Source organism: Oncorhynchus masou, chromosome 5 (assembly GCF_036934945.1).
Source record: "Oncorhynchus masou masou isolate Uvic2021 chromosome 5, UVic_Omas_1.1, whole genome shotgun sequence".
In the NCBI taxonomy this organism is placed as follows: domain Eukaryota; kingdom Metazoa; phylum Chordata; class Actinopteri; order Salmoniformes; family Salmonidae; genus Oncorhynchus; species Oncorhynchus masou.
This window is the reverse complement of record NC_088216.1, coordinates 25,156,172-25,172,523: the sequence shown is the minus strand read 5'-3', so window position 1 is coordinate 25,172,523 and position 16,352 is coordinate 25,156,172. Positions and strand designations below refer to the sequence as shown.

The window sequence follows — 16,352 nt, the reverse complement described above, 5'->3', positions numbered from 1 at the left end:
TGCTGGCAGGAAAAATGACGTTTTCCTCCTAAAATTGAGAGAACACAGCTAGACACCAAATCAAATGCATACTTCTCAACACTGCATCCGTCCAAAACCTGTATTCCTCAGTGCCAAGACTAATGCTGTATCGCTTTCCATAATTGGCAGTGGAGTACAGCAGTAGAGAAATAAGCTATTCATGGTATGACAAGGCAGAGAGCCAGAGGGAGGAACAGTTGATCAGAAACCCCAGGGACTTAAAGCCTTCCCCAGCTTGGGCCTCTCCTGCCTGGGGCTGTGTTGTGCAGAGGGCCCCTGGGAGTTGTCCAGCCAGTCAGTTAAAAAAACCATTGGATATCAGACACACATGGGGCGGCAGGGTAGCCTAGTGGTTAGAGCATTGGAATAGTACCGAAAGGTTGCAAGTTCAAATCCCCGAGCTGACAAGGTACAAATCTGTCGTGCTGCCCCTGAACAGGCAGTTAACCCACTGTTCTTAGGCAGTCATTGAAAATAAGAAATTGTTCTTAACTGACTTGCCTAGTAAAATAAAAGGTAAATAAAAAATCAGTGTGCGTATGTGTCTAACGCCCTGTGCTGCCCAGGGTTCTGCAGAGAAATTCTGCTTACAGTGAAGCTGCAGGCAGCCCCCTCAGAGTAAACATGTCAGTCAGTAATGGAAGACAGCACCACCGAGGAGGAGAGAAATTTGAGTAAAATATAAAATGTATGTGAACAGACACCGCAGAAAACTCTTCCTCCGTCTCGTCCTCGAAGTGTGGTACAACAATTTGCGGTATGCTTATCTGCGCATGTTCTGCATTTAAAGACAACAGATACTAGAGGTGTTGGTTGAAATACCTTCCATTGGGATGTGAAGACCGGTGGTCAGAGAAAAGCTGCAGGGTCGAGGCTTAAAAAGGAAGACGTAGGCTAACAGTGGTTCACCAGACAGCTTGCAGAGACCGCACGCCTCCCACTCCCTCACTGGAGGAAAAACAATGCTGAGAGACATTTACTCAAGGCTCATATTGTTTGTCCACTCACCACTCTAAATTAAAGCAGAGTGGGTCTCTTGGCCTGACATTTTTCTCTACGCGGTCCACAGATCCGGTCACTGGTGAGTTCATTAAAGAAGGTGACCGCGGGCGGTACAGGTCCTGAGTGCTCTCCAGTCTCCACAGCATCTACACTCAGCGGCTAAACACCATCACGGCCATATTTCAACAGCGTCAAGTTAAAGCCTATCTGCAGTGCACAGAGCCCCTGTAGAAACACAGGTGAACCAATGGGTCAGAGTGGAGGATAATCTCAGAGTAACACACCAGCACCAATTCCCTAATGTCAGTGGACTAGTACAGAGCGAGAACAGGGGTAATATCACCTGCCCCGAGTAACACCAAGGTTTTGGACTGACCCACAGATGGACCCATCATACGAATTTGCGATTCGCCCCATTCCTCAACCTGTTGCAGGGCACCAACACAGAAACCAGTTTACTCGCATATATGCCTGAAATATTTTGCTGTCGACCTGGAATTTGAATTCTAACACACCTAGGGATTTTGGGGATTATAGTTGTAATATCTCAAATACTATTCACTGCGCTCCTAAATGTATTTGTGTGCTCACACGTGTGCCTTGTAAAGGTCAGCGTAGAGCCCTGTGTTGAACAGCCTCATCCATCTACCATGATGACCTGCGACACTTCATTTCATGGGACAAATTTAGTAACATCAGCTTCTCTATCAAGTTACACGGAGAAACGGGCCACATTCCTACTGAGGAACCAGATCTAGCCAAGGAGCCAAGGGTAAGACGCAATAAGCAGGGAACTGACCTGTGTGGCGCTTGCCTGCGGAGGAGGAAGAAGAAGAGGGGGCACCGGGGGTGAGCGGGTTAGAGGCAGGGGTCACGGTGAGGCTACTCAGGGCTCCGGCTGGCAGTGGCTGGCCCCTCTTAAGTAGCTGCTTGTGCTCCTGCTGGCGGAAACGCGGGGGAACCTCACGGGGCGGGTAGCGGGGGCCTGAGGACGACGACAGCAGCGGAGGTGGGGTCAGCTGCTGTGGTGTTTGCTGGGTGCTAGGGGGGGCACGCTTCCCATTGGTTCTGACTGAAGAGGAGGAGGAGGGGGGATGTGAGGCCTGGGGCAGGGTCACACTGGAGGTGGGGTGGTGGAGGGGACCGGGGCTGGGCTTCGCTGGCTCTGGCACTGGAGGAGGACACAAACACAACACAGGAAGCAAGGTATTAGCTAATGCTGCACAGCACACATCACTAATCCACTGTACTTTGCAAGACAACATTGTTGGTTGTAGCACCCAGAGCACATGAGCTGTGCACCCCTGAATGTGTTATCATTTCCCTGATCGAGTATGACATGAACACACTGATCATTTGAACTGATGTTCATAGGTTGAAACATCAAATGACCTCTAACCCTAGAGCAACCAAGCAAGGTTTTATTCTCAAAAACGTTATACCCCAAATATCTGACACCCGTATAACATGGATTGAAAACATAGCCCTTATTTTCTAAGGAGAAATCAAGCGAAACGTGGTTAGTAATAACATTCCTTATGAGCCGACCTGTGCATGAACACCGCCGACCTGTGCATGAACACCACCGACAGACAGCCCAGACAACATGAAAGGGCAGGTTCTTACACACACACTCACCTCTGCCTGACCCTGTGCATTCTTCTGTCTATTAGTTCCCCAGAGATAACAGCCCTCTAATCAAGCCTTGACCAGACTGAGTGGTACTAGCAGGACCTACTGTGTCAGCCTACTGTGTCAGCCTACTGTGTCAGCCTACTGTGTCAGCCTACTGTGTCAGCCTACTGTGTCAGCCTACTGTGTCAGCCTACTGTGTCAGCCTACTGTGTCAGCCTACTGTGTCTAAAGGAGCTTAGCTGAGCCCTCTGGGTGAGCAGGAGGCTGAGGCTGGACAGGCTAAGAGCTGCCCGCGAGGGCTGGAGGGGAAACGGCACAGAGGCTTACGGAAGTGTGTGTGTGTGTGTGTGTGTGTGTGTGTGTGTGTCTGCACCAAGGCTTATGTAGCACAAGTGTGTGGGTGCGCATTACGCAACTGCATTGGAAAGAGGTTAACACCCTGCATATCTGACATGGTATGTGTGCTCACTGTCCATGCTGACTAGAAAAGCATGGCAGCCATATTGTCCCTCAATACTTTATGACCTTCATGAGCTGCTACATCAGTTTGGTGAATGTGAATACGGTTTGTTGTGGTTCTATACTCCCTCGGTGGCTACAGAGGAGAATTCATAGGCTGGTTTTAAAAACAACAGGCTGGCAGGTATGCCTCAGGGGGGAGAAAGGAGAGAGAGAGAAGGGATTGGCACAGGAGAGATGCAGATTAGCAACCAGGCAACAGGTCTCTCACTCTTCTGGGAACACAGGAGCCACTTTGAAGACTGTCACGACACACATGGGAACATACAAATGCACACAATGACATTTGAGGTCATATCAGTCTGACCAATTAGGACAACCGCAGCTTTTGTCATTTTTTCATGGTTTTCCAAGTTGTGGCTCCAGAGAAAATAGAGCGAGAAACTAACAGGGTGTGACTGTGTAGAATCCCACACATGAACAGTAGAGGCCTGATGTGGTTGACTAGCTGTCCTGTGCTGCAACAGCGGGGGTTAAAGCAAACACTGCAGGCAGGCCCACGTATTCCCTCTGCCTGCCAAAGGCCTGTCCCACTGCCAACACCGTTTCTATAAACAGAGCACCCTCTGCACATGAGCTGTGCACCCCTGTGCCTCTGACACACACACTCAATATACTTTCAAATATGCGCATACCCAAATAGGTTCTCTCGCTCATAAACTGCATACTACCTGCTGATCTACCTCCATCTCTGGGCAGAGCTGGCCCCTCCAGCAGCAGCAGGAGCTAGCTAGCTGGTTGGGCGCTGCAGCAGGCAGCTGGTGACGCACATATCTGATTAAATTCAGCCTCAGCCCACCTGACGCAGTCACAGCCAATCAGCAGGCAGGGTGCTGTGTCCTCACCACGCACCCCCCTTGGCTCTCTCCCTCTCCTTCGTCCTGCTCCTCTCTCTCATTCCTCGCACTTGCCTTTTACAATGTCCACCCTCTCCTGTTTCGTTTCACCCCCGCTCAGCCATTTCATTCTCTCCCTTCAACCTGTCCCTCACCCCCCCTCCCTTTCATTCTCTAGTGCTCCCTCCCCCTCGTTCATCCAATTCGGTCTCTCTCATTGTTCACTGCTGCTCTGAATCCATTAGAGGAAGCAGATGGACTGCTGGGCTGTTACTGGGCCGGCAGTCTCTCACACACACACACACACACACCCTATGAATCACAGCTTCTATGACGTGGTGGGAGGGTGTGCGGGTGTACAATGTGAGTGTGGATATCCCACATTATGCGAGTATATCTGAGGGGGGGTTGGTTGGGTGTGTGCGTTTCCACTCTATTCTCCAGTAGCCTCTGTTTATAACAACACTGGTGCTTTTACAACAATTAAATAGCTATTAAAGCACTATGTTGTGCATGTAAATGATCACAGTTTATCTGGTCTATGACGGGAAATTGCGGTTGTTATTCCAGCCAGCTGGGTATTGTGTATCCATCTTTGGAATAATCGGCATTTAATAACTCAGTGAAAAAGAGAGTAGCTGTGTGTGAGCATGAATGGCGGCTACGATACGACGTCTCTCGGCTCTAAATAAAGAGATCTAGCAAAACATTACTCCTTTTATTTTGGGGGGAAGAGTTTTTTTTTTTTATATCCATAACGGACACTAAAGCGCTTCGCGGGAGATTTTCTGAGGCGAAACAAAATCCCTTCACCAGGATGAGAGAAAGCGATATCAAAATGCTGTCTAGTCAAGATCTCTAGCGCCATCATTTGTGTGAGAGATTTTTTAAATTTTCTATATATATATGGGAGATTCATCTGTATGTCTGATGGGAGAGATAGCAGGTGATACTGTGACTTTGTCCTACACCCAAAGACTTAGAGGGGAGATTGAGAGATCGTAGGAACACCCAGAGCAACAGGCAAAGTAATAGGAGAGAATGAAAGATGGAATGAATGGAGAATGGTATAGAGAATTAGAGAGAGCACACAAATTAGAGTGTGAGAATGAAAGAAGGAGGGCAAACAAACTGCAATACGAGACATTTTCGGGTCGTTAAAGCCTTAAAAAAACACTATTTGATGTTCAAAGGAGAGTCAATTAAATAAACCATTATAACGAGACACACTGTAAAGTCCATTAAACCCTCAAGGGAGGAAACTTGTAATTTTGGCCTCCTGTCCCCCACTCAATGGTTAACTAAGCTGAAAGAGATGAAAAAGCTTGAGTGAAAAGGATGATGGTCAAGAGGGTAGGCCCTGGTGCATAAGGAGCCATTGGCTCGGTTATGAGTGTGTGCCTGGCTTTGAAGGGTTCTGGGAATCGTCCATGTCAGAGGTTAGCTACATGCTCCTTTTGTGTGATGAGGACGCATTTTAATATGTGACCGTGTTTATAGTGGGGGAGGGCTGTGTGTAGAACACATAAGTGGACTACAGAAGAGGTTTATCTGCATCCTGTATGGAGTTATATACATATATACATATATTGGAAATCAAATGTTAATGTGACTTCATGAAAAGCCATATTTTTCATATCCAATCATTGGAAAGTAGTGATGTAGGGCCTTAACTAAACCATCTGACCGATGAGGTGTATGTGTGTTTAGTGGCCTTGTTTAAGTGGATACAGGGTAGTTGAGAGGACCGACAGTACTAAAGGTTAAGAGGGGCTATAGACTTTAGTGGTACAGCAGGATCAGTAGCTTTGAGTGTTGATGGTTGCTTGTTAAGATACACCCAGACAGTCTCTTGTGAGAGTGTGTGCCATGGGGGGGGGGGGTGTTGTCTGAGGTTCCATCTGTCAGTAGTAAATCGTGTAGCAGGTCAGAGACCCCCACACACAGAGACACTAAAAGGCACAGCTTTCCACCCCTCACCCTTCCCTGGGTACTAGGCCGCCGCCCGTCACCATGGAGATGCCTAATGCACCTCTGCGGGCCTCCTGTGACCCACCCTGAGCCCCGACACACACACTAATGAGCAGAGGGCTCATCTCAGCAGTGTCGACTCATTCTCGCCACACTTTCTACGTGCTTTAGGAGTCTGGTTGATCCATAGATACGATTCATAGAGACAGCTTGTTAGAATTCACTGCAGATGACTATGGGTAGATAACACTAAGCCAAGTCCCACACTTAGATACGATTCAGTCAGTCCTCCCTTATCCATACAGTGTATCCAAAGGAGATTGTTGTCCAAAGACTGATCTAAGGTCAGGTGTGTTCTCTACAGAAGGTGATCCTAGATCTGTGCACAAGGACAGCTTCAATCCACGTGCCTTAGGAGTCATGTGTATACCACTGAGCCAATGCTTCCCACGTAGATATGATTCGTCAGCATATCCTCGTCAACACACAAAAATGCCACAGTGGTGTTGGTGGTTTGGACATGAAAAGGCAGAATGTGACCTGAAGCAGAAGACAGGAGGGCTGCCTCTTCCAGACACACCAGGCAGTCCTGCTCAGCAACACATACCCTCTCCCCCATGCAAAGCCTCATCTTTAAATGCCATTAATATCAGCACATACGCTTTTCTATTAATCTGCCTCTAAATGTGACATGAGCCCTCTCAGCTGTGATGTAACGGAGGGTATATTGAATTGCCTCTTCTGTCTGCAGCGTGAGTGATAATCCAACATGAATACATGCAGAAAATATCCCCCCCCTTCTCTGTCCCCTCCCTTCCACTTCATCCCCCTCTCTCTACTCCTAAATCAACCCCCTCTACTTGACATGCAAGCAAAGAGACAAAACAATTATTCTTCGCATCCATAAACCAGGAACCATTCACTCAGAGTATTTATTAATGTTGCAGTTAGACACAGAAAGGCGACGGCGCCCCCCCCCCCCCCCCACGGGAAAGTCAATTATCCCCCAATTAGATTGCGATTTAAGAAATCCGACTAAAAAGTGTTGACAATTAATTGAATGTGAAATTGCAAATTAATCCAATATGCATATTACGATGTGATGTCGTCCGGTTTCCCGGGTGGAAATAATGCAGTTCTCCTGTCACCGCGGTGACACCTTGTAAATATGTCAGTCGCCGTGGCAAATTGTTGGGTTGCCATGGTAGCAGGGCAGTCTCCTGGGAAGGGGAGAAAACAGCATGGGTAAAGGTGGCATGCTTCCCAGGTTTTCTACCGAAAACAGTTCGGTAGAGTAAGTGCATATAATGACGGCATTGTGACGTTTTTGTTCATTTGGTACAGTTTTATGGGGCTGTTCGGGCACAGAATTCTCTCTCTAGTCAGTAGCCGAAAAGCAGCCGAAGTCTACGCCCTTTCGTCGGTGATTGGTCAACAGTGATTCTTCAATAAAGACTTGTCATTCAACAAGAGATAACTCCTTTTCATGCATTTCTCATTGAGAAATACTACACAAAACATCTTACTTAGCTGAAAAATTTCACAACTAAGAGCTCTTAAATTAATTCAGACTGTTTTAAGATGGTGTAAACTGGCTACGGCGTCTCAAATGGACAAACCGCACTATTGTTGCTTCCCCCCCCCTTTTCATCAAAGGACTTTTAAGGGAGTATGCAAGTACACTCGTTCGGGTCGACGAGCCAACATCGGCTAGCAGCCAGCCCAACTGAAGCATACCGAAGCCTTAAGTGGAAACGTAGGTAAAAGATTGGCACGCATTAAGTTTGTTCTTGAATACATTATAAAGGCAGGCGCTGTTTTTCTGATTACACCAGGGCTGGGTAGAAAATGCGTCGGGCACACCCGGGTATTACTGATGGCTTTCGCTCACAAACTCAGAAGCCACCACCTGTTTCCATTAATAGCGTCACTCTGAGCAGTGTGGGTATGGTGCATTATGTGTGTGCGCGCAGCACGATGGGGTTTGATTGTGGGGAATAATCAGCGTTCCCCTGCCCTCCATGCTAATAGAGGGCTGAGGCGCACTCCCTCTACCCCAACAGGGACTGCCTGGGTGGGGAGGCTGGTGGCTGGTCCCCCGTCTCACTGGAGCTCCATGGCTAATGGGGGGCACAGGAGTTAATTCCACAGCGCCAGCGCCTCATCTAATTTTCATACATATGATCGCACCAGGCAAGACCGATTACCGCAAACAAATAGAAACGTGAGCGGAAGGGGGGAGGAGGAAGCGGGAAAGGTGATTGGAGAAGGGATGAGGCTGTGTGTGGGGTTGTGGGTGTACAAATGTGTGTTAGAGTGTGATGAGAGATCATTGATATGGACAGAGACATCACAGCTACATAATGATTTGCCCACACACACACACACACACACACCTTATTTAGTGACATGGATGCTAACTGAAGTAAAACAGTCCTACCTATGCTACTTAGAGGGCTCTGTAGCAAATTGAGCGGAGAACATTTTCTCTATTGCTTACTTTAAAAGTAGGCTATACAGTGTCCATTTAGTTGTTTCAGCTCTACAAGTTCCTTTTTGGTCCTATTCTCTGTCGGCTGACGCTAGAATGCACTCATCCCACTTCCTTTCCCTCTCAGTTTGTACACTCCTCTGTCATCTAACTTCAAACTAAACCTTCTCAGTCTGCTGTTAGACACCCTAATTCACCTCTCGGCTTAAAATGGTTCCTTCTCGCTTGGTGACTCACCAACAGACGGAGCGCACAGAGTCTCCCCCAGAGATAATTAGACAGACCTTAACGAGGTCAGAGGTCAAGAAAGTGCCATTGACCTCTACACAACGCAAATGGACGTCGGGCCAAACCCCAATGCCTATTGGCGAGGGCGGTTCGCTGTTGGGATGTGTTGGGGCCAATCCCCGGTAACACAAACAGGACACACACACACACACCTTTTAGAGGGCGAGGTGCTGACCAGCGCAAACTGAACAGATGCTCTAATGGGCTTTAGAGTGGACCAAAGCCCTGGCCCCATCTGTCTAATGCCTGTCTGCAGGGGTTTAACACCTACACGCATTAACAACGACCCCCTGGCTTATTCACACGCAATGACACACATTCTTCACACACGCTAGACTCATTTGTTGGCTAAATACAATAGGAAACGTTTGACGTGGGGGACCTAGCAGCGCAGCGGTGTAAGGCACTGCATCGCAGTGCTAGAGGCGTCACTACAGACACTACAGCTGTATCACAACTGGCCGTGATCGGGAGTCCCGTAGGGCGGAGCTCAATTGTCCCGGCGTCGTCCGGGTTAGGAGAAGTTTTGGCCTGGCCGGGGTATGCAGTCATTGTAAATAAAAATTTGCTCTTAACCGACTTGCCTAGTTAAATAATAGGTTAAATTAAAAATGTGCTGAATGGAAACGCACGCAGAAATAACATACATACTACCGATGTGAGCACACATGCTGCTGGGAGAGAGCGGAACAAGTCACCGTAGAAGGCAAGATGCCCCTTAAATAATGTCACCCCTGGAACTGACTGAACACCTTACCCTCCCAAACCCCCTCCCCCCATTAGGAGCTCCCATCTGGGCGCCCTCTCCACAAATCATTGGCCAGCACTGCTGAGCTCAGAGGAGAAGCCATTGTGTATCTGTATGTTAGACGACGCTGGGCCTGCTCCTACACAGCCCTTATCTGTATGTATACGCCTTTGTGGCTCATATGAACTCCTTTAAAAATCAGAGCCGATTAGGGCCGTGTGTGTCAATCATGTTCATGTACTTTTAAAAAGCTGTGCGGCTATGAGCGGCAGTTAGTCATTCCACTCACCTTTGGTTTTCGTGTCAGCAGCCTAGAAGACACACAGGGAGAGAGAAGTCAACAGCTGTAAACGTAAAGTTGTTTTTTGTTCAATGATTAATGTGGAGCTAGCAAAATGGTGTCATAAAAGTTTGTCATTAACTAAAACATTAGTGCATTACAGGAAGGAATGTATGTACTTTTACACAACAGGGAAGGAAACTGTTAAACTCATAATCAAAGTAAACATGAGAAATTATATTCCCAGTAGAACTTCATCACATTGCAGGCTGCCAAATTGGATGCAGCCCACAATCGCATATTCATACAACGAATGGGCAAATATCTTAAATGAAAAGCCAATTGAAATTAGCTGAAAATGTAGGGATGTGGGACATTGAGACATAACTGGCAGTAGGCTGTGTGGGCCTGATTAGACACGCAAGGTAAAGTGCCTCAGTCTTCAAGACAAAACAGCCCCACCTGGGAAGACGCCTGCTATAAAGTGCCTTGGCACGGCTGCTGGCTAGTGGAAGTGATAATTACAGGCTGTCTGTCTAATCTGTCTGAGTGCAAATGTGTGTGTTAGCAGCCCGATCCATATGGGATTTGCGGGTCCGATACCGATACTAGGGAGGCAAAGGTCACTGATATACATGCCAATATATATTTTCTTTTCTTTTAGGAGGCAGAATGAAAAATATATTTTTCACAAATTGCACTCCAAAGGATTAACAGAGTCTAAATGATGATTTAACTAAATATTAAAATGAACATTATTTAAGAACATTTTATTTGTGGCCTACATGACAACCACCAAAAAGCCACTATACCCTCTGAATACAAAAGTAAATTAAAAAAATTATTCAGTTGACCTTAGGTACATCTTTAAGTTGTGTCCATCTATGGCAGTGGATAAGAATGCAGAAGTGAAGCACAACAAGCACACTAATAAATAAGAATGTCTGAAAGAGTTCCTAATGTCGCCACTAGATGTCAGCATCTGTATTGAGTAGATTCACTACAGTGCTTTAAACAGTCAAGTAAAGAACCACTATGGCAACCTCGCAACAAGAGCTTGTTATGACAAGCCCGCGCTAGATGTTCATTGCGAAAATGTTTTCTTACTGAAACCATAATGTAAATTATACCGTTATTCAATACAAAATGTATGTATTTGGCTACATATTTCAACTGCAGATGGCATGCGCTGATGACTGAAAACATTCATGCAGGAAAATGTTTGCCGCACTGGTTTTAGTCACACGTTCAGGGATGTATCACGGATGAGTCAGTGTTCACTTTGGCGCCAGTCCAGTCGCACATAGGTAGCACAGATTGCTAGCTAGCTAGGCTAACTACCTTGCTGGCTAGCTAAGTGAGCATACAATGAGGACAGGGCTCCTTGCTTGGTAACGGGTACTTTCGATTATTTCCTCATACGCCTTCGCTGGCTGTGAAAACCCACCATGCACGCGCTCACGTCCTGAAGGATGTTCAAGGAGCAGCTCTCAGAGCGCCCCCCTCAGGCAAACATTGAAAACGAATTTGTTCATTCTATGTATATAATATCCACGCTTTATCTGTGGAATAAAGCTTGAAACAAATATTTCTGTGAAAGGGCTAATATCGGCCGATAATATTCGTCAACTGATTTAACTGTCGGGCTCGAGTATGCGTTTGCGCATAGCATTGTGTTTTTATATGCCTGTGTGTACAATTGTATGACTGTGCGAATGGCGTGCATCTATGTGCGACAGCAACATCTCCTTGGTTACCAGAGCCAGGCTAGTGTTTCCAACAGAGCAGTGTGTGTAGCTAGTGTGCCAGCTCTAATCTGTCTTTAAATAGGGTCCATACACCTGGCAGTGTGCTGCCTGCAGGGTTATTGGCTCTAGGCTAATCCATGAGGTTAAACTAGGGAGGAACTCCCACACTCAGTCATAAGGAGACTATACTGAACACACCTACCTGGGGAACAGAGGTGAATGACGGAGAGGGAAGGAGGGAGAAGGTGTAGCCTGATGGAGAGGTTTTTCAGAAGGAGGTACTCTGTTTGAGGAGAGAGACGTAACAACTCACCTGTTTCTGAGCAGCTTCCGACGTCTTTTCTTGCTTTTTATTTTCTTCCATCAAATGGTTCTCTTCTCGTGTTGTTCGCTTCTCTCAGCTGCAAACAGAAAGGGAGAAGTTTTCAGAACAGGGCAGAGAGGAGCAGCAGGCTTTAAGTTCAGTAACCTAGGGCTACAATTTCCCTTTCATCTGCTTAGAGGTCAATGTCAGAGCTAGCAGACTTTTTCCAGAGAAGACTTTTAGAAGCCAAGCACATTCAGCATTTCATAAGTAACACATTGAGTTGCTTCTTAAATGCAATTTCCTTCATGGCCAGAGAGAGATTGGGGGCGGGGGGGGGGAGCAACAGATGGACACCCGGAAACTGACAGAGGGAGAAATGGGGGGGGGGGGGGGGGGGGGGGGGGGGGAGAGATAGAAAATAAGGAAAGACTGAGAAAGAAAGAACAAACTCAAGGCCTTTCCCAAAGTCTGTCTCCAGTGGCCAGCCAAGCAGCCAAAGGAGAGATCAGATAGCTGGAGAGCCTGCGAGAGAAATTGGTTTATTTAAGCCTTTATTTGTTTTGGCTGAAGTTCGGTGACGGTTCCTGGAAACTGTTAAAGGCATGAGGAGAGGGACTGGGGGAGCCTGTGTGTGTGTGTACGTATGTGTGTGTGTGTGTGTGTGTGTCTAAAGCCTACTAGTGCCGGTTAGCCATTTCAATCTGGTCAGTGTTGCCAGCTAAGTAAGTGCCACTCAGTGGACATTCTGGTTATTATCTGGTCAATGGGAAAACTCAAAAGTGTGGTCAATACTAGACAGCTTCCAACTGACTGGCTGTTCCTCTCACTGCAAATCCAGCCGTTTATCGTGGAACTCTGGGATCTCAACGTACTCTTCAACTCCCTCCACACAAACAAATCGGCCATTGTGCGCTGTCCTCAGCAATAGTAAGGCCATAAACACACATTTTTCTCAGTGCCTGAGTGACTGACACACACACCGGAGCTTACCGGAGTTTCTCCAGCCTCAGACAGTGTCCATAGGGGCCTGCACATGAATACATTGATGAATTATCATAATAATGACAGGGAGAGTAATGACATGCCCACCTCCCAGTGTGTTGCCTGTTGGTAGGGGAATGGAACTGTCAATCAGAGTGACAGGCAGAGGCAGGCTGAGAGTGAGTAAATGGTGGGGAGGAGTGTCCATAGGGACAGCCATGTTGAGAGAGCGAGAGTGAGCGAAGGAAGGAAGAGAGCGAGTGGAGAGAGAGTGGGACCTGTTGCCTCAAGTTAAGGGAAACCAGTGAAGAACAAACACCATTGTAAATACAACCTATATTTATGTTTATTTATTTTCACTTTTGTACTTTAATTATGTGCACATCATTACAACACTGTATATATATATATATACACACAAGACATTCTTTTGGAACTTTGAGTGTAATGTATACTGTTCATTTTTTATTGTTTATGTCACTGTTTATGTATTTCACTTTCTTTGGCAATGTTAACATGTGTTTCCCATGTCAATAAAGCCCCTTAAATTGAACGGAGAGAGTGCGAAAGAGGGAGAGAAAGAAATTGTCAGGCAGGCATGAACTGTCAATCTACAGTACAGCTAGTGTACTGCTTAACAGCAACGAATATTGACAGAGGCCTTGTCTAGCTGTAATGACTGAAGGAGGACAGTACAACGCACTATCAGACTCCTATTTATTATAGAGGGAATTGTGTGTGTGTGTGTGTGTGTGTGTGTGATGCATTAGTATCTAATCAGACAGAAAGGCTGGTTGATCTCTGCCTGGTAATAAGTAGGAGCTCAATAGTGTCTCCTCTCTCAGACCTGCCTATTAACCAGACCAGCACCCCTGCACAGCATAAACAATCCAACAACCTCATAGGCTACCACTCCCCCTTCACCCGCCCCCTCGACCAATCACAATGCCCAGTCAGTCTAACTGGCATCTCTCCCCACCACCATCCTCCCTGCTGATATTCCTTGGCACCTGTCCAAAAAGCAGGGGGGCTCACTGGCACTGTTCTGAATGTTGAAATCACCCTCAGAATAGAAAGGGGTGGAAGGAGGGGGAAGGGGACATTGGATCGGGATATAAAAATATCCGGTGGAACCCTTTAAGTGCTGGAATTTTCCGAAAGAGACCCTCCGACTCAGTCCATCTACTGCTCAGTGACTACAAGCCTACCGCTGTCCTAGCTGTTGTTAACATGGGATCTCCCATACAGCCCATCTGGTGGGCCAGCTTATGACAGAGGAGACAGAAGCGGGGGAAGGGTTACGACAATAATAGTACACCACTCGTATTTACTTAGGGACCTCACTTCCTAGAAAATACACGGTTAAGGAAATGGATGATGGACGACAGGCGGTCTATTTTGGTAGCAGGCTAGTAGAGTTTGATCTAACACGCCACGCTGTACAGTACAACCACCTGTGTTCCTGTATACAAGATCATAACAAGCCACTGTTCAGTGCCGTGCTGCCCCACTCATCCATAGGAGCAGCATTGAAATCGAAACCTGTGTATTGATGTGTAGCCTATATTTTGGGTAATTACAGGGCTCATCCATAAAAGAGACCTTGGTCTCAGCATGACTTCCTGTCAAAATACAAGGTTAAATGAAACATTTAACCTGTGTGTATGCGATTCCCAAAATATTATGTTACAGATATCCATTTCTGCGCCGCAGCAGATAAACAAGAATTTAAAAAATGCCTTTCAGTTTTTTAAAATTGTTTTTATTGAATATCCGAAACATACAATATACGTGCAGTGAAGCCACTCAACAACTACATCTTACCAGTCATCAACAGATTCCCATTCAGAGTGACATACAGAAGCATCCAGGGTCCCCCACACAGCAACTCCACTCGTTGCCAATTCCACATCCCAACCCTCAGCCCATCACATCTATCTCCACGTTGGGTTTCTACACAACACATATCTCAACTATGCTGTGATGTTTAACGTACAATTTCAATCTAATAGAATCCACAAATTGTGAGTTGAAGATAAATACTTTTACTAAGAGAATTAGAAATTGACTGACCCAGTCACTCAAGATCTCCTAACAGTACTATTTCTAGGGTCAATTTTAGATCAATGCTATGCATTTTCAGCCATTCTTGAACCTGAGACCAGAAACATGCTAACTGGGGGAAAAAAACAAAATAGAAAAGTCTATTGATTCTGTATCCTCACAACAAAATCTGCAGAGCTTCAATGATTTTATGCCGCAAATATTCAACATTTTGTTGGTGGCAAGAATTCTATATAATAATTTTAGCTGAAAAGCATGAAGTCTTGAATCTTGCGTTGTTTTATACACTGCTCAAAATCTAAAGGGATCACTAAAATAACACATCCTAGTACTGAATGAATGAAATATTCTTATTAAATACTTTTTTCTTTCTTTACATAGTTGAATGTGCTGACAACAAAATCACACAAAAATGATCAATGGAAATCAAATTTATCAACCCATGGAGATCTGGATTTGGAGTCACACTCAAAATTAAAGTGGAAAACAACACTACAGACTCATCCAACTTTGATGTAATGTCCTTAAAACAAGTCAAAATGAGTTTCAGTAGTGTGTGTGGCCTCCACATGCCTGTATGACCTCCCTACAACGCCTGGGCATGCTCCTTATGAGGTGGCGGATGGTCTCCTGAGGGTTCTCCTCCCAGACCTGGACTAAAGCACTGGACAGTCTGTGGTGCAACGTGGCGTTGGTGGATGGAGCGAGACATGATGTCCCAGATGTGCTCAATTGGATTCAGGTCTGGCGAAAGGGCGGGCCAGTCCATAGCATCAATGCCTTCCTCTTGCAGGAACTGCTGACATACTCCAGCCACATGAGGTCTAGCATTGTCTTGCATTAGGAGGAACCCAGGGCCAACCGCACCAGCACATGGTCTCACAAGGGGTCTGAGGATCTCATCTCGGTACCTAATGGCAGTCTGGCTACCTCTGGCGAGCACATGGAGGGCTGTGCGGCCCCCCCAAAGAAATGCCACCCCACACCATGACTGACACACCGCCAAACCGGTCATGCTGGAGGATGTTGCAGGCAGCAGAACGTTCTCCACAGCGTCTCCAGACTGTCACATGTGCTCAGTGTGAACCTGCTTTCATCTGTGAAGAGCACAGGGCGACAGTGGCGAATTTGCCAATCTTGGTGTTCTCTGGCAAATGCCAAACATCCTGCACGGTGTTGGGCTGTAAGCACAACCCCCACCTGTGGACGTCGGGCCCTCATACCACCCTCATGGAGTCTGTTTCTGACCGTTTGAGCAGACACATTCACATTTGTGGCCTGCTGGAGGTCATTTTGCAGGGCTCTGGCAGTGCTCCTCTTGCACAAAGGTGGAGGTAGCGGTCCTGCTGCTGGGTTGTTGCCCTCCTACGGCCTCCTCCACATCTCCTGATGTACTGGCCTGTCTCCTGGTAGCGCCTCCATGCTCTGGACACTACGCTAACAGACACAGCAAACCTTCTT

At 46.7% G+C, this 16,352-nt stretch overlaps 1 protein-coding gene across 2 annotated transcripts in view; it reads right to left on the bottom strand.

Moving 5' to 3' along the window:
• Positions 1 to 16,352, bottom strand: part of LOC135537594 (trinucleotide repeat-containing gene 6C protein-like) — an 86,247-nt gene that overhangs the window by 54,016 nt on the left and 15,879 nt on the right. For both annotated transcript variants that reach the window (XM_064963729.1, XM_064963734.1), the window contains exons 2-4: positions 11,853 to 11,940; positions 9,801 to 9,822; positions 1,823 to 2,194 (exon numbers count right to left, since the gene is read on the bottom strand). In XM_064963729.1, the coding sequence (XP_064819801.1) occupies positions 1,823 to 2,194; positions 9,801 to 9,822; positions 11,853 to 11,903 (445 nt within the window). In that variant the 5' untranslated portion in view covers positions 11,904 to 11,940. The remainder of the gene's footprint in view (positions 1 to 1,822; positions 2,195 to 9,800; positions 9,823 to 11,852; positions 11,941 to 16,352) is intronic.